The sequence below is a fragment of the Culicoides brevitarsis genome, chromosome 3 (assembly GCF_036172545.1).
Source record: "Culicoides brevitarsis isolate CSIRO-B50_1 chromosome 3, AGI_CSIRO_Cbre_v1, whole genome shotgun sequence".
Lineage (NCBI taxonomy): Eukaryota > Metazoa > Arthropoda > Insecta > Diptera > Ceratopogonidae > Culicoides > Culicoides brevitarsis.
Window position 1 is genome coordinate 16,073,765 of NC_087087.1, and position 14,852 is coordinate 16,088,616.

Genomic DNA, 14,852 nt, shown 5'->3' on the forward strand with positions numbered 1-14,852 from the left:
TCCAAATTTTTTAAAATTTTATTTATTTTTTTCTAAAAAGTATGAAGTTTTTTAATTTTTGGTACATTTTTGACCATACTTCTTTTCAAGAAATCAATTTCAATTAAAAAATTAATAAAAAAAATAAAAAAAAATAATTTAAAACGATTTAAAAAAATTAATTGCAATAAAATTTGGATAAAAAATAATTTAATTTCTTTCTACTTCAGTTTTATTTTTTTTTTTGTCTCATTTTAAGGTTATTTTGTAGCTAAGAACTGTTCGAGATATTTCTAAGTTCAAACTCTTGAATAACTTTTAAGTGTAACAAATAAATATTTTATAAGCGATTACGAAAAATCGCATCAAATATCAACAAGTCAAGCCAAAGACCTTATGAAAACCCATGACATAAGTTTTTGAAAATTTCTTTAGAAAAAACGTTATCGTCATATGAAAAAAATTATAAATAGTGGAAAATTAATTTTATCGATTTTCTTGTTTTTTCTTTTCTTTAATTTTTTGTAAATAAGCAAATACAAAATAACGTTTAATCTCTATCGATTTTCGTACATGTACTGTCATTGACTGCTAATTTTTATCGGTTGTCTTATTTATTTTAATTTAATTAGGAGCATTTGTTTGCAGTCCTATAAAAAGGTGCGCAATTGCAGTCTATGGTTTCGTTACCATCAGTCCGTTACACTAACTAACATCTCCTCTAATAATAATCTGTGATAAATAAATTTCAGTTGAGTTGCCCATTATTTATTATAATGAAAAGTGAATAAAATTAAATTAAAAAAAAATAAATAAATTCAATAAAAATGGGTAACGATAAGAAAGACCCAGGAGGGGTAAGAAAATCTTCTTTAGTTACCTGTAAGAAAAAAAAAATAAAATAAAAAAAAATATTTAGCAAGTGAAAATTGATTGCAATTCGCCAGTGCCCGATCTTAATAGCCAAATGGCAGTTCCGAATCTTCCGACTCCGCTAACGTTGGAAGAGAAAAAGTACCTTTTGGCAGTGGAACGTGGTGATCTTTCAAGTGTTCGTCGAATGCTTCAACGTGGATTTCGAAAACGGACAATTGATGTAAATTGCGTGGATTCGTTTGGTCGAGGGGCAATTACTTTGGCAATTGATTCGGAAAATTTGGAGATGGTAGAGTTGTTGGTGGTAATGGGAGTTGAAACTAAAGATGCTTTGTTGCAAGCAATTAATGCGGAATTCGTGGAGGCAGCGGAACTTTTGTTGGAACATGAGGAGTTGATTCATAAAGAAGGAGAACCTTATGTGAGTTACAAATTACTGAGAACTGAGAAAGTTGAAATTTATTCAAATTAAAAGTTTAATTTGTTCAGTTTAAAATAAACTAAAACAGTTTAAAATTTACTATAATTTAATTAAAAAAGTTAAACTGATTTAGTTCAACAATTAAATAAACAAATTTAACTTTTTAAACTGAGTAAATCTAAACTTTTTGTGTTAAAACAGAGCTCTGTGGAATTTTTTTTATGATTTACAGAATTTTACGGACTAAAAAATATTTCGATTTGTCTATAGAACTTAAAAATATATTTTTTATCAAACTCAATTGAACCTGAAATTGACTGTAAAATCGATAAAATAATTTTTAAAAAAATTTAATTTGCTTTCGAGCCTAAAAAATATGATTTTTATTAAAAAACTAAATTTTAAAAAAATTTGACCATAAATTATTTTATTAAAATAAAAAAAAATCCAAAATATTTTTTTATAAATACATTTTTTGATTATTTTATCTTAAAATCATATAAAGATTTTAATTAAAAATTTAATTTTAATTTATTTAATTTTTTTTTTTTTTGATAATTGATGAAATTTTAAGAATACCGTAATGTAAATAATTCTTATGGAAAAAAATAATTCGTTCTATTAACAAAAATATGTTTTAAAATTTGTTCTATTAATATTTTACGTAAAACTTTTGACTTTTTAACCAAATTTCAAAATTTTTCAATATTTTTAACAAAATTTTTACAATGAATTTTTTTTAATAAATTTTTGTTAATTTATTTTTTAATTTTGTGAAAAATAATTTAAAAATTGTCTAAATAATTACTATGAAAATCAAAAAAAATATGAAAAATGTTAATCTATTAACTGCAAAATTGAAGTTCCATTAATTATTATCATTTTTTGAATTTGTAACGGATTTTTTTCCATAAGAATAATTACATTTACATTATATTACAATATTACTTTTAAGCTTTTAACGAAAAATTTTATTTTTTGTCTTTTTTAAAATTAAATTAAATTTAAAAAATTTAAATCATAAAAAATGCCTGCAATTAATAAGACTTGCAATTATTTACAAATTTTTTAATGTATTTTTTACAAAAAGCAGAAGGTTTTTTTAATTTTTGTTACATTTTTGACCATACTTCTTTTCAAGATATTAATTAGAGTTGAAATTTAAAAAAAAAATAATATTTTAAAATTCAATATTAATTTTGGACTTTTTGTCCCATACCAAAAGTCGAAAATCCAATGGGACAAAATAAAAAAAAAGTTTAAAATTTCATCAAAATTGGCCGTTTTTTGGTCTTTTTCATATTTTTTCAAGGTATTTCCCAATTTTTTTTTTTTTTTTTAATTTTTAAGAATTTTCATATTAAAAATCGTATTTTAACATGAATTTTCTTCTTTGAAATTTAAAAAAAAATTTTTGACAGTTTTTTTACGAAAATTTTTTGTTTAAATTTTTATCTTGAAATACCCTGAGATATATTTTAAATTATCAAATCTCAATGTAGATACCATAAAATCAAATAAAATATTGATAAATGACAAAAAATTGTTAAAAATTTGTCATTTTGTATGAGAAAGTATTTCAAAATTTTTTTTTAATTATTTTTTTTACAAAAAGTTCGAAATAAATTTGGAGCGGCCTTACTAATTAAATAATAAATATTTTAATTAATTAAAATAATTAAATTAAAATTCAATATTAATTTAATTATTTTTAAATTTAATAAATTTATAGTGAAAATCTATCAAATTCCAATTTAAAAAATTTTTTAATTAAAAAAAAAATTAAATTAATCAAATAAATAATAATTAATTAAATTAATTAAATGAATAATAATTAATTAAATTAATTAATTAATTAAAATAAAAAAAATTGTACTTTTTGATACAACTTCAGTCTACTAAATTAAAAAAAAAATGATTTTTGTAATTTTATCCACTTAATCCCATTTAGAGTTGGCAACGCGTCGATATTTGCACATCGATTTTCACACCAGAAATTACTCCCTTGATGTTGGCTGCGCATAAAAACAACTACGAAATCTTAAAAATCCTCCTGGATCGTGGCGCTAATCTCCCGATGCCTCACGACATCAAATGTGGCTGCGACGATTGCCTCCGTGACTCATCCGAAGATTCTCTCAGACATTCATTGAGTCGCGTTAACGAATACCGAGCTTTAGCAAGTCCCTCTTTGATCGCTTTGAGTTCAACTGATCCGCTCTTGACAGCCTTTCAACTGTCCTGGCAACTTCGTGAATTAGCTTTCACCGAACAAGAATGCAAAACGCAATATTTGGAACTGCGGAAGCAATGTCAACAATTTGCCGTGGATTTGTTGGATCAAACGCGAACGTCCCAGGAATTGGCAATCATCTTGAATCACGATCCCGATGCTCCGCCTTACATGGATGGCGATCACATGAATCTCGCGCGATTGGAACAAGCGATCAATTACAAGCAGAAGAAATTTGTCGCGCATCCAAATATTCAGCAATTGTTGTCGTCGTTGTGGTACGAAGGTGTTCCGGGATTTCGGAGAAAAACGGGAGCGCAAAAGTTGGGAATTTGTGTAAAGGTTGCTGCGCTGTTTCCGTTCTACTGCTTGATGTACATGTTTTTCCCGCTTTGTGAGTCAGCCAAGTTGATGCGGAAGCCGTTTATGAAGTTTTTGATTCATGCCTCGTCTTATCTCTTTTTCTTGTGTAAGTAAATTTGATTTTTTTTAACGTATTTTGAAGAAAAAACTTAATGGTCACGTGGTTAAAATTTTATTTTGAGACATATTAGTTGCAAACGCAAATTTTAGGAATTGAATCATTTTGAATAACAATCCCGATGCTTTAAATGGATGGCGATCACATGAATCTATCAATTGGAACAAGCGATCAATATCCTTTAAGTCAAAAAGAAATTCAATGAAAATTTTAAATTTTACTGGTCACGTGACTTATTAAAAAACGTGGTTGAAATTTTATTTTGGACATTTGCTTAAATTTTGAACTGCACTTTGATGTAACAAAGCCAAGTTGATGCGGAAATGAACCCAAAAATCTATCAAAAAAGTCAATTTAAAATTCAATGAAAATTTTAAATTTTACTGGTCACGTGACTTATTAAACCACGTGGTTGAAATTTTATTTTGAGACATATTAAGCTTAAATTTTAGAACTGATCATTTTGAATAACAAAATTCTTTAAAATGAACCCAAAAATCTATCAAAAAAGTCAAAAAAAATTTAAAATTCAATGAAAATTTTAAATTTTACTGGTCACGTGACTTATTAAACCACGTGGTTGAAATTTTATTTTGAGACATATTAGGCTTAAATTTTAGAACTGATCATTTTGAATAACAAAATTCTTTAAAATGAACCCAAAAATCTATCAAAAAGTCAAAAAAAATTTAGAATTGAATGAAAATTTTAAATTTTACTGGTCACGTGACTTATTAAACCACGTGGTTAACAAAATTTTGCTTTATTTGGGGTTGCTTTTTTGGTTTAAAGAACAAATTTTTGTAATGGACGAAAATTGAGTGCAGTCAAAAGTTGTAAGTTAAGAATAAAACAAAAGAAAAAAACTTAATTGACCTATTCTTAAGTTGACGTAAGCTCTTAAGTCGATTAAGTCAACTTAAAAAAAAAATTTGTAAAAAAATATTTTTGTTTTCATTATTTTTTTTATAATGATTTTATATTTCAACTAAAAAAATTATCAAAAGCCAAAAACTAGTGACTTAAAAATTAAAAAAAAATTAATTAAAAAAATATAATTATTTAAAATAAATATTTAAAAATAAATAATTAATTTAATTTATTTAAAAAAAATTAAAAATTATTAAAAAAAATTAAATTTAAATTTTGACTGATTTTTTTTTTTAATTTTTTGGCTTTTTTATATTTTTTTCACTAATTATAAATTTTTTTTTCAAAATTTTCTTTCAGTTATTGTAATTTTGGTCTCACAACGAGCGGAAATCCAAGCAGTGTTACTTTTCGGTACGGACGATATGAAACGTGCAGCGCAAGAGCAACTCGCCAAGGCACGTGGCAACGGTCCAACGCCCTTAGAAATACTTCTCGTAATCTATGTCGTGGGTTTTATATGGGAAGAAACGCAGGAAATCTTTCTGGATGGTCTTCGAAGTTATCTGAATAACATGTGGAATTTCATCGATTTTGCACGAAATTCGCTCTATGTTATGGTCATATTTCTCAGGACTTATGCATATGTCACACAAAATATGGAAATAAGTCAGGATCCGGCAAAAGCGTACGTTCCGCGAGAGCAATGGGATGACTTTGATCCGCAACTTATCGCGGAAGGTCTTTTTGCGGCAGGAAATGTCTTTTCGGCATTGAAATTGGTGCACTTGTTCTCGATTAATCCGCATCTTGGACCGTTGCAGATCTCGTTGGGACGAATGGTGATTGATATTGTCAAGTTCTTCTTTATTTATTCGTTGGTTTTGTTTGCGTTTGCTTGTGGTAAGTAACTTAATTTTTTTTATTTTTTAATTAAAAAATCAAATTTTTAGCATTTTTTTATACTGAAAAATTAAAATTCGAAAATTTTGTAAAATAAAATTTAGACTTAGAAATTTAATTTTAAAATAATTCAAAATTTTTTAACAGTTTATGTTTGAAAATTAAAAAATTTGAAAAAAAAATATTTTTTTTAAAAAATCTTTTTCTTTTTCTTTAAAAAATTTTCAAATTATTATTTTAATTTTTTTTTAAATATATAATTTTTAAAATTAAATTAAATTTTAAATTAAAATATTTCAAAATTATTTATTCAAAATTTATTTAATTAATTTTTTTTTAAATTTAAAATTTTTACTTTGAAATTATTAAATAAATATAAAATTATTGAAATTTTGAAATATTTTAATTTTAAATTTAATTAAATTTTTAAAAAATTATATATTTATTTTAATTTAAAAAAAAAATAAAATAATAATTTGGAAATTTTTTTAAAGAAAACGAAAAAGATTTTAAAGGAAAAATTAAAAAAAAAAATTTTCTTCAGTTTTTCTTCAATTTTTTTAATTTTTTTTTTTTATTTTAATTAATTTTAAAGTCTAAATTTGTCTCTTAATTGTTCAAAATTCAACAGGTCTCAACCAGCTTTTATGGTACTTTGCGGATCTCGAAAAAGACAAATGTTACAGTTTACCTGGCGGACTTCCCGATTGGGAAAATCGCGAAGAAGCTTGTATGAAATGGCGTCGATTTGGAAAGTACGACTCTCAAATTTCTCAAAAACTTCAAAATATTAAAATTTTTCTCTATTTTTTCAGCTTATTCGAATCCTCACAATCTCTGTTTTGGGCTAGTTTCGGTATGGTTGGCTTGGAAGCCTTCGAATTGACCGGCATCAAGTCATACACTCGCTTCTGGGGACTTTTGATGTTCGGTTCTTACAGCGTGATCAACGTTATCGTCTTATTGAACCTTCTTATTGCCATGATGTCGAATTCGTACTCGATGATTACGGAACAATCGGATACCGAATGGAAATTTGCAAGAACTAAGCTGTGGTTGAGTTACTTTGAGGAGAGTGGAACTTTGCCACCGCCATTTAATATTTTCCCAACAATGAAGAATTTCCAGAATTTGTGTGGACGGAAGAAGCGTAAGGCGATTAGGAGACAAAATACAATTGTAAGTTTTTTTTTGCAAGTTTATTATTTTTATTTTTTTAAAAATTTTTGAAAAAAGTAATTGATAAAAAAAATAAATTTAAAAAAAAATAAAATTTTTTTTTAAATTAAAAATTTTTAAAAATAAATTAATTCTTCAAAACTTACAGCAAGAAAAAATTTAAAATATTTTGTTTCATAAATAAAATAGTATCTTAATTACTTAATTTTTTTTATTTATTTTTTTCATCCTTTAATTTATTTTAAGAACAGAAATTAAAAAAATTAAAATTAAAAAAAAAATAATTTTTTTTAAATTTAAAATTAAAAAAAATTAAAAATTAAAATTAAAATTAAAATTAAAATTAAAATTAAAATTAAAATTAAAATTAAAATTAAAATAAAAATAAAAATTAAAATTAAAATTAAAATTAAAATTAAAATTAAAATTAAAATTAAAATTAAAATTAAAATTAAAATTAAAATTAAAATTAAAATTAAAATTAAAATTAAAATTAAAATTAAAATTAAAATTAAAATTAAAATTAAAATTAAAATTAAAATTAAAATTAAAATTAAAATTAAAATTAAAATTAAAATTAAAATTAAAATTAAAATTAAAATTAAAATTAAAATTAAAATTAAAATTAAAATTAAAATTAAAATTAAAATTAAAATTAAAATTAAGATTAAAATTAAAATTAAAATTAAAATAAAATTAAAATTAAAATTAAAATTAAAATTAAAATTAAAATTAAAATTAAAATTAAATAAAAATTTAATTAAATTAAAACTTTTTGAAGTTAAAAATACTAAAAATAATTTTTAACAAATTTTAATAAATAATTTCAGCGACGAAAAGTGGAAGAAGAACGCGTAAATCGATACACGGCAGTAATGCGAGCTTTGGTATGGCGTTATGTGGCTGCCATGCATCGTCGATTAGATGACAGCCCAGTAACTGATGACGACATTAACGAAGTTAAGAATGACATTTCAGCGATGAGATGCGAAATGCTCGATATTTTCCAAAGATCTGGCATGGATTGTTCTGGCGTTGATAAACGAGAAAAAAGTAATTTTTTTAAATTATTTTTTTTTAACTTTTTAATATTTTTTTTTTTTAATTTTTTTTAGCTGTTTTGGCCAAGAAAATGAAAGTCTGGGAACGCCGCTTGATGAAAGACTTCCACGTGGCTCCGATTGACGTTGAAAATCCCGACGACGAAGAAATTCCCGAAGGAGAGACATCTATCGCCAGGTTTAAGCGAATTGCTAAGAAAGTTGCTTCGGAAACTACTTCCGGTAGATGGAGTGAGGTGAGTTTAATTTTTTTTTAATTTTTAAAAATATTTTTTAAATAATTTAAATTTTTTTTAGGTTATGCGAGGTGTTGGTATCGAAGATGGATCCCAAATTGGTCGTTGCCGCAACAGACAAAGCTTTAAAAATCAACAAAATCTCCAAAGAGCGATGGAAGAAGCTCGCAGATTGGTGATGCGAAGTCCTTTACCCGGATCTCCCAGTTTTTCGCCCAACATGGATGCCTTAGATCCAACGACGAACACTTTAATGCAGTTATTGCGCAATATTACCGAAGAAGTTGGCGACGACGAACGATTATCAGTGACTGTAAATGACGGAAATGGACCTTCACCCTTGCACCAGCTCGGAGCTCAATTGCAAGCTTTCATCAGCAAGAACCCGTCACCTTATCAAACAACAAATTTGGGAAAACCAACTCCTTGTGGCACGAAAAAGAAGTCTCCTAAGCCCGGAAGTTCACCAAAACTCCCCCCAAAAGAGCCAAAAACCACACTTTCGCCCACAACTCTTTCAATTTCCGGCATAAATTCGCCTCCGCCGAAAACAGACGCTTCTGAAGAATCCGAAGTTGCTGTCGTTCGAAGTCCCACACCGAAATTAATTTCTCCCGTGGCATCGCCCCCGCCTCCAATTCACATCAGTGAGCCATGTGAAGTCCAAATTTCCGATAACACAGACCACTTGGTTGACATTGACCTTGAAATTCAAAAGGAACCTCTTCCCTCAACCGCCAAATCTCCTCCAAAAGTCGTCAAACGAAAAGCTCCCGTGCCATCGGATGCCGTTCAACGTCCCGTTGCTCCCAAAAATGTTGGCAAGCCAGGAATGATTCCGCCGCCGCCATCAAAAGCTGATGAAACTCTTCCCTGTTTGGATATTCCTCTGGTTTCGACGACTCCAGCAACTCCGATTCCAGCGAAAAATGAGGAAACAGAAACGACTTCCATGGAAACAATTAAACCCGAATCGTCAAATAATAAAGAAATTCCGAAAATAACGGAAGAACATGTTGAACCAGCGGTTTGTGGCGTTGGAGTTGATGTAGCGAGTACTAAAGATAGTGGGACTGAGCGATTGATAAACACGCCAAGTCCTGCAGGTGAAAAGCCTCCAGCGTCTCCAATTTGTCTCAGACCATATCGCAAGATAGAGGATGTGAATACGGTTAAAAGACAACCGAAAACTGGTTGGTTGTAAATTTAAAAAAAAAAATATGAGAACATTATTTTTTAAAAGGAAAAAAATCACAAAAAAAAATTAAAAAATTTTGAAAAAATAAAAAAAAAAGTTTTACCTGAATAAAAAATTTATAATTTTCATTAAATTTATTTATTAATTTTTCAATTAGGCCGCTCCAATTTTTTTTTTTTTTTTTTTTTTGAACTTTTTGTCCCATGCCCCATTTCAAAAGTCTAAAATCCATTGGGACAAAAAAAAGTTGAAAATCTCATCAAAATTGACTATTTTTTGGTCTTTTCTCATATTTTTTCAAAAAATATTTAAAAATTTTTAAAAAAATTTCAATTTGAAAATAGTATTTCAACATGAATTTTCTTCTTAAAATTTTTTTTCTAAAAAATTACTTTTCAAAATTTTTTGACGATTATTTTGATGAATTTTGTTGGATATAATTTTTACCTTGGTATTAATCAATTTTATTTGAAAAAATTTCTCCCCATTTTGAAAAAAAGTTCTTGGGACAAAAAGTTCGAAAAAAATTTGGAGCGGCCTTATAATATTTAAATTGTTAAAAAATTGTATTTAAAAAATATTTACAATTTTAATGTCTTCTTTGTGACTTTTTTAATGATGAGATTAGTGAGAATTGGTTTAAAAAATTTTAAGTTTAACCGAATCTAAAAGTGCCTTAATTTTTATTTTTTTTTTTGTTTTCAGAAATTTTTAAAAAATTAAAAAAAAAATTGATAAAAACTTAAAATATTTAGTTGAAAAATTTTTTTTAAAAAAAAAATTTTGGAAGAATTAAAAAACTTTCAAAAATAATCCAAAATTTTATTTTTTATAAAAATTAAACTTTTACATTTTTCTTTTGGGAAATGAAAATTCACTTTTGTGAAAAATGACATATTTTTCAAGCCTCGTTTGAAGCTCATAAATTTTTTTTGAAGATTATCGAATTTTCTAAATTTTTCTGAATTTTTCAAAAATATCGATTTGTAACGTTTCTAACGAAATTCCTACAATTTTTTTTTTAATTTTCACTTTTTTTCGATATTTCTTAAATTTTTCACAAATTTTCCGAGATCTTTTCACAAATTTCAAGAATTTTTCAATTTTAATAAAACTCCGACAAAAATTTTCAATTATTTCAGATGTTTCACCAATTTCCAAAGATTTTTTTTCAAAATTTCTAATTTATCGTTCGAAAACTTTTATTTTGCATTTTTCATCAAACGATCGTATTTAAAGTAGAATATAGAAAACGGATAATGTGATATATGAATGGCGCCAAAATTTGAATTAGTAAAAGCAAATTTACTTATACACGACGGACAAGTAAGTATAGGACACTAAGTAGCTTAAAATCGATTTTTTTTTCTCAAAAAAATTTAGAATTTAAAAAATGTTATGAAATAATAGTCAAAATGCATCGAATTTTCTCACACGTCTTTTAAAAGCCAGTTTAAAAATTTTTATCAAGTAAAAAATCAGCTTTTGAAATATTTTTTCACTGTCCGTTGTTTTGAAAATTAATAAATTTCTAATCCGGGGACAACTATCAACAAGGACAATCTCCGTAAATCTTTAACATCTGGTCACCGTATCAAACAAATCAAAATAAACCCGCTAAAAAAGTAAACAATTTTCCACAAAAAATTTGTTAAAATGGATTCTGACCTCGTCAACAGTATCAACATTGCCAAAGAACTGCTTGAGAACTCGGTAAAGCTCATCGCAGACACAAAAGAACTCACCAACCACGAAGATTACTTGGAAAAATACTCAAAAGTAGCCGAGCACTTGTTAGAAACGGAACGCCGGCTATTTTTGCACAAAACCACATTCCAAAAGACTCGTGGAGCCCAAACTATTCCGGATTTTGACACGCAGTACAAGAACGAGCTGCTCAAAAACTCAAAGCAAGATGTCAAAACTTCCGGTCAATACAAAGAAATGATGGAAATCGCAAATAATTACTTCAATATCGCGGCCGGAGACATTATGACGACAAATTCCACAAATGTCGATGACGATTTAGCGATTGAGGAGAACATTCCAACGGTAGACCCGCTGACAAAGTGTCCTCTGGAGAATCCGGTTAAGAATAAAATTTGTGGACACATTTACGGGAAAAATTCGATGGAAGCAGCAATCAAACAAGGACATATTCGGTGTCCTCAAATGGGTTGCAACAACAAGCAATACGTTCAAATGAGTCATTTGGTGGTCGATAACGTTTTGAAGATGAAACTTGCAGCATTGCGTGCCAAAGAGCAAGCCGAAATGGAACAAGATGAGGATTCTGACTCGTAATTAAGTAAAATTTCCTCGAATATCAATTAAATTAATAAATGTTAAAATTACTGCTGTGAAAATAAACAAACCGTTCTTAAATCAATTAATTAAAATAAAAGTAAAAAGAGAGAAAAATATTTTTTTTTGTTGAAAATAAAAAAATCAACTCAATTAAATTTTTTTGCTTCAAATTTTTCAAGTTTTGATTAACTTTTTCGACAAACGAATTAATTTACAAAGATAGCAAATTAACAAAAAATAATTATTTTTGATAAATAATTTTTTGTGTAGTCAGATAAAAAATTCGAAAAGTAGGCGTATTTCTTTTATTAATTTTTACACCCTGGCACACTCAAAATTCAAATCTATGGGACAACCATCTGATAAAAAAAATTATTAGGCTTAATTTTTGGATCTATAAGGCCTTAGGAGGCTTTTCGTATAAATTTATTAAATTATTTCGATTTTTTTTTGCATTTTTTTACATATTTTAGTCAAAAATTTCCATTTTAATTAAAATAAAAAAAAATACAAAAAAAAAATCGAAAGAATTTTATAAAATGTATACGAAAAGCCTTAATAGATCCTGAAAATTAAGCCTAATAATTTTTTTATCAGATTTTTTATCTCTTGTCCAATGGATTTGAATTCTTAGTGTATCGGAGTGTTATTTATTGGTTGATAAATTATTTGTTTTTTTTTCAAACAAAAACATTAAATTTAATCGCATTTATACATGTGTCATATTTTTAGCGCATATTTTGCGTAATTTGAACATAATATTGCATATTTCTTGCAAAAATTTTATTTTTTGAAAACTTTTAAGCCGAAAAAATATTTTTTTCAAAAAAAAAATCCAAAAATTAAATTTTAGATATAATTTTTGACCGTTTTTCGACAAAGATGAGTAAAACTTAAATAATCAAATTTATATGGGTTCAAAAAATACTGTTTAATTAAGTTTTTGGAAAATTTACCTATTTAACTGTTTGAATCGACTTTTGAATCTTTTAAAAAAATTTTACATTTTAAATATTTTATTTTTTTTCTAAGCCGCAAAATACTTAATTGTTGAATTTTCGATCATGGGTTTCTGGCAAAGTGTTTTGTAAAATTATCATGAGTTTTCCATTTTTTGTTCTTTTTCATTTTTTGACAAAATTTATATTTTTTGCATATTTTCCAATTTTAAATACATATTTTATGCACATAAAACGCTTTTTTAAACGCATATTTTTGCCAAGCTTAGACTCATACATATATGTATTGTATAAAAAGAACACATAAATTTTTGATTTGAGTAAAAAATTTCCCTAAAAAATTTAAAAATTCAATCAAATATTACCAGTTTTTGGTCTTATTTCATATAAATTTAAAAAATATTGTAAAAACTTTTAATATTTTTTTAATTTTTCAAAAATTTTGTATTAAAAAACGTATTTTAGCACGGATTTTCTTCTCTAAAAATATTTTAATTTTTTTGCTGTAATTTAAAAAAAAAAAATTTTGAAAATATTATGATATTCATTTTTTTTAAATTAAATAAAATGTTCTTAAATCCGTTTTAAATTAAGAAATATCAATGCAAAAAATATAAAAATAACACAAAAATATTGATTAACGGTAAAAAATTGTTTGAAATTTGGCATTTTTGTATGAAAAAAAGTATTTCAAATTTTTTTTTAAATTTTTTTTGCAAAATTTTGAAAAATTTGAATACTATTGAAACGATTGAAATTTCGAACTTTTTTTTTATTTTAAAAATAATTTTTTTTTAAAATGGGGCATATTAAATTAAAATCTTAAAAATCATTAAAAAAAAATTTCTTGAACGTTTTCAAAAAATCTTACTTATAAATACCTAAAAATTTAAATTGTCTAGTTTTTTGTTTAGATAACAAAAACTTACAACTTCATTTGAAAATAAAGCTTAAAAACAATCAAATATTTTGGTCAAAATTTTTCAAAATAAAAATCAAATTGTAAAAAAACGTTTTTCCGAAAAGGATTCAAAAATATTTTTAATTTATATGCAAAAATTTTAACTTTAATTATTTTTACACAAAAAACGTTGAATAATCCCATTTTATATTAATTTCACACAAATTTTTCCAATGAATATTTTGTTCAACTAATTTATTCCTCTATTAAATTGCAAAATTTTCATTTTTCATACAAATTTATCCTTTTTCATGCGAATCGAACATTAATCCGATCTTAATTAATTTATTGCAAATTATTACGCCAACAATTTTGTTTACACAATTTTCCACAAATTCCACTATTGACTCATTTTTATTTTAATTCATAAATAAAATTCTCTTGAATAACAATTATTTTCTCACATACAAATAAATAATATTCTAGATCATTTCATTGTTTCATTATATTTATCGAAATATGTCACTACCACACTCCCCTTTCATTGACGATAATTTTTATTGATATCGTTGAATTTTCATTTAATTAATCATTTTATTTATTTATTTACCTGTCTCAATAAATTTATTATTTTAATCACAATCCATTGGGTCAATTTTCGATTAAATCACTTCACAAAAAAATTATTTCTGTGGCACGAGTCTATTTTGTTTGTTTTTTTGACGTAATTACCATTAACGAAATTTCGATTGAAATATTTATTTTTTTTAATAATATTTATTTATTGACCATTAAAGTGTGTTTAATGCTGATAATAAATAAAAATAATTTTACTGATGAAAATTAAAAGTGACGAGACATCGCATTAAACTTTATTTTATAATAAAATGGGGAAACAAGGTGAAACTGAATGGTAATCATTGACTAGAGAAAATACATCGAAGAGATAATAAATTCATCCTTGTCGTCTTTTTCACAATTTCTCGTAATTTCTCGTGTTCTTGTATTTGATATGCTTCAGATCTCACACTTTGATATATATTATTATTTTATTTTATATTAAATTCATTATTCTTCGACAAAGTGTCTAGGTCTTTTGAGACGAGACAAATTTTTTAAATTAATTTTATTTAATTTAAAGTTGGTACAAAATATTTCAATCACTTTGTGCTGAATTTTAATTATGGATGATGTACACTTAATTAAAATTTTTTATTTAATTATTTTATTTTTTGGAATATTTAATTT

At 25.5% G+C, this 14,852-nt stretch overlaps 2 protein-coding genes across 2 annotated transcripts; both read left to right on the top strand.

The window, feature by feature from the left end:
• The first annotated feature begins 666 nt into the window (after positions 1 to 666).
• Positions 667 to 9,574, top strand: LOC134836109 (transient-receptor-potential-like protein). The gene is made up of 9 exons (XM_063851312.1): positions 667 to 836; positions 899 to 1,276; positions 3,228 to 3,978; positions 5,221 to 5,763; positions 6,395 to 6,518; positions 6,579 to 6,942; positions 7,773 to 7,995; positions 8,058 to 8,239; positions 8,301 to 9,574. Exons 1-9 carry the CDS (start codon positions 807 to 809, stop codon positions 9,441 to 9,443), a joined length of 3,738 nt encoding a protein of 1,245 aa, XP_063707382.1. The 5' UTR covers positions 667 to 806; the 3' UTR covers positions 9,444 to 9,574.
• Positions 9,575 to 11,039: 1,465 nt separating this feature from the next.
• Positions 11,040 to 11,861, top strand: LOC134834507 (E3 SUMO-protein ligase NSE2-like). The gene has a single exon (XM_063849214.1). The coding sequence runs from the start codon at positions 11,094 to 11,096 to the stop codon at positions 11,739 to 11,741; it is 648 nt and encodes a 215-aa protein (XP_063705284.1). The 5' UTR covers positions 11,040 to 11,093; the 3' UTR covers positions 11,742 to 11,861.
• The last annotated feature ends 2,991 nt before the right edge of the window (positions 11,862 to 14,852 follow it).

Bases quoted from the DNA above. Each gene is read 5' to 3' on its own strand.
- LOC134836109 (XM_063851312.1), top strand. From the start codon at position 807: ATGGGTAACGATAAGAAAGACCCAGGAGGG. The intron at 1,277-3,227 runs GTGAGTTACAAA...AATCCCATTTAG, and splicing joins ATAAAGAAGGAGAACCTTAT to AGTTGGCAACGCGTCGATAT. The intron at 3,979-5,220 runs GTAAGTAAATTT...ATTTTCTTTCAG, and splicing joins GTCTTATCTCTTTTTCTTGT to TTATTGTAATTTTGGTCTCA.
- LOC134834507 (XM_063849214.1), top strand. From the start codon at position 11,094: ATGGATTCTGACCTCGTCAACAGTATCAACATTGCCAAAGAACTGCTT.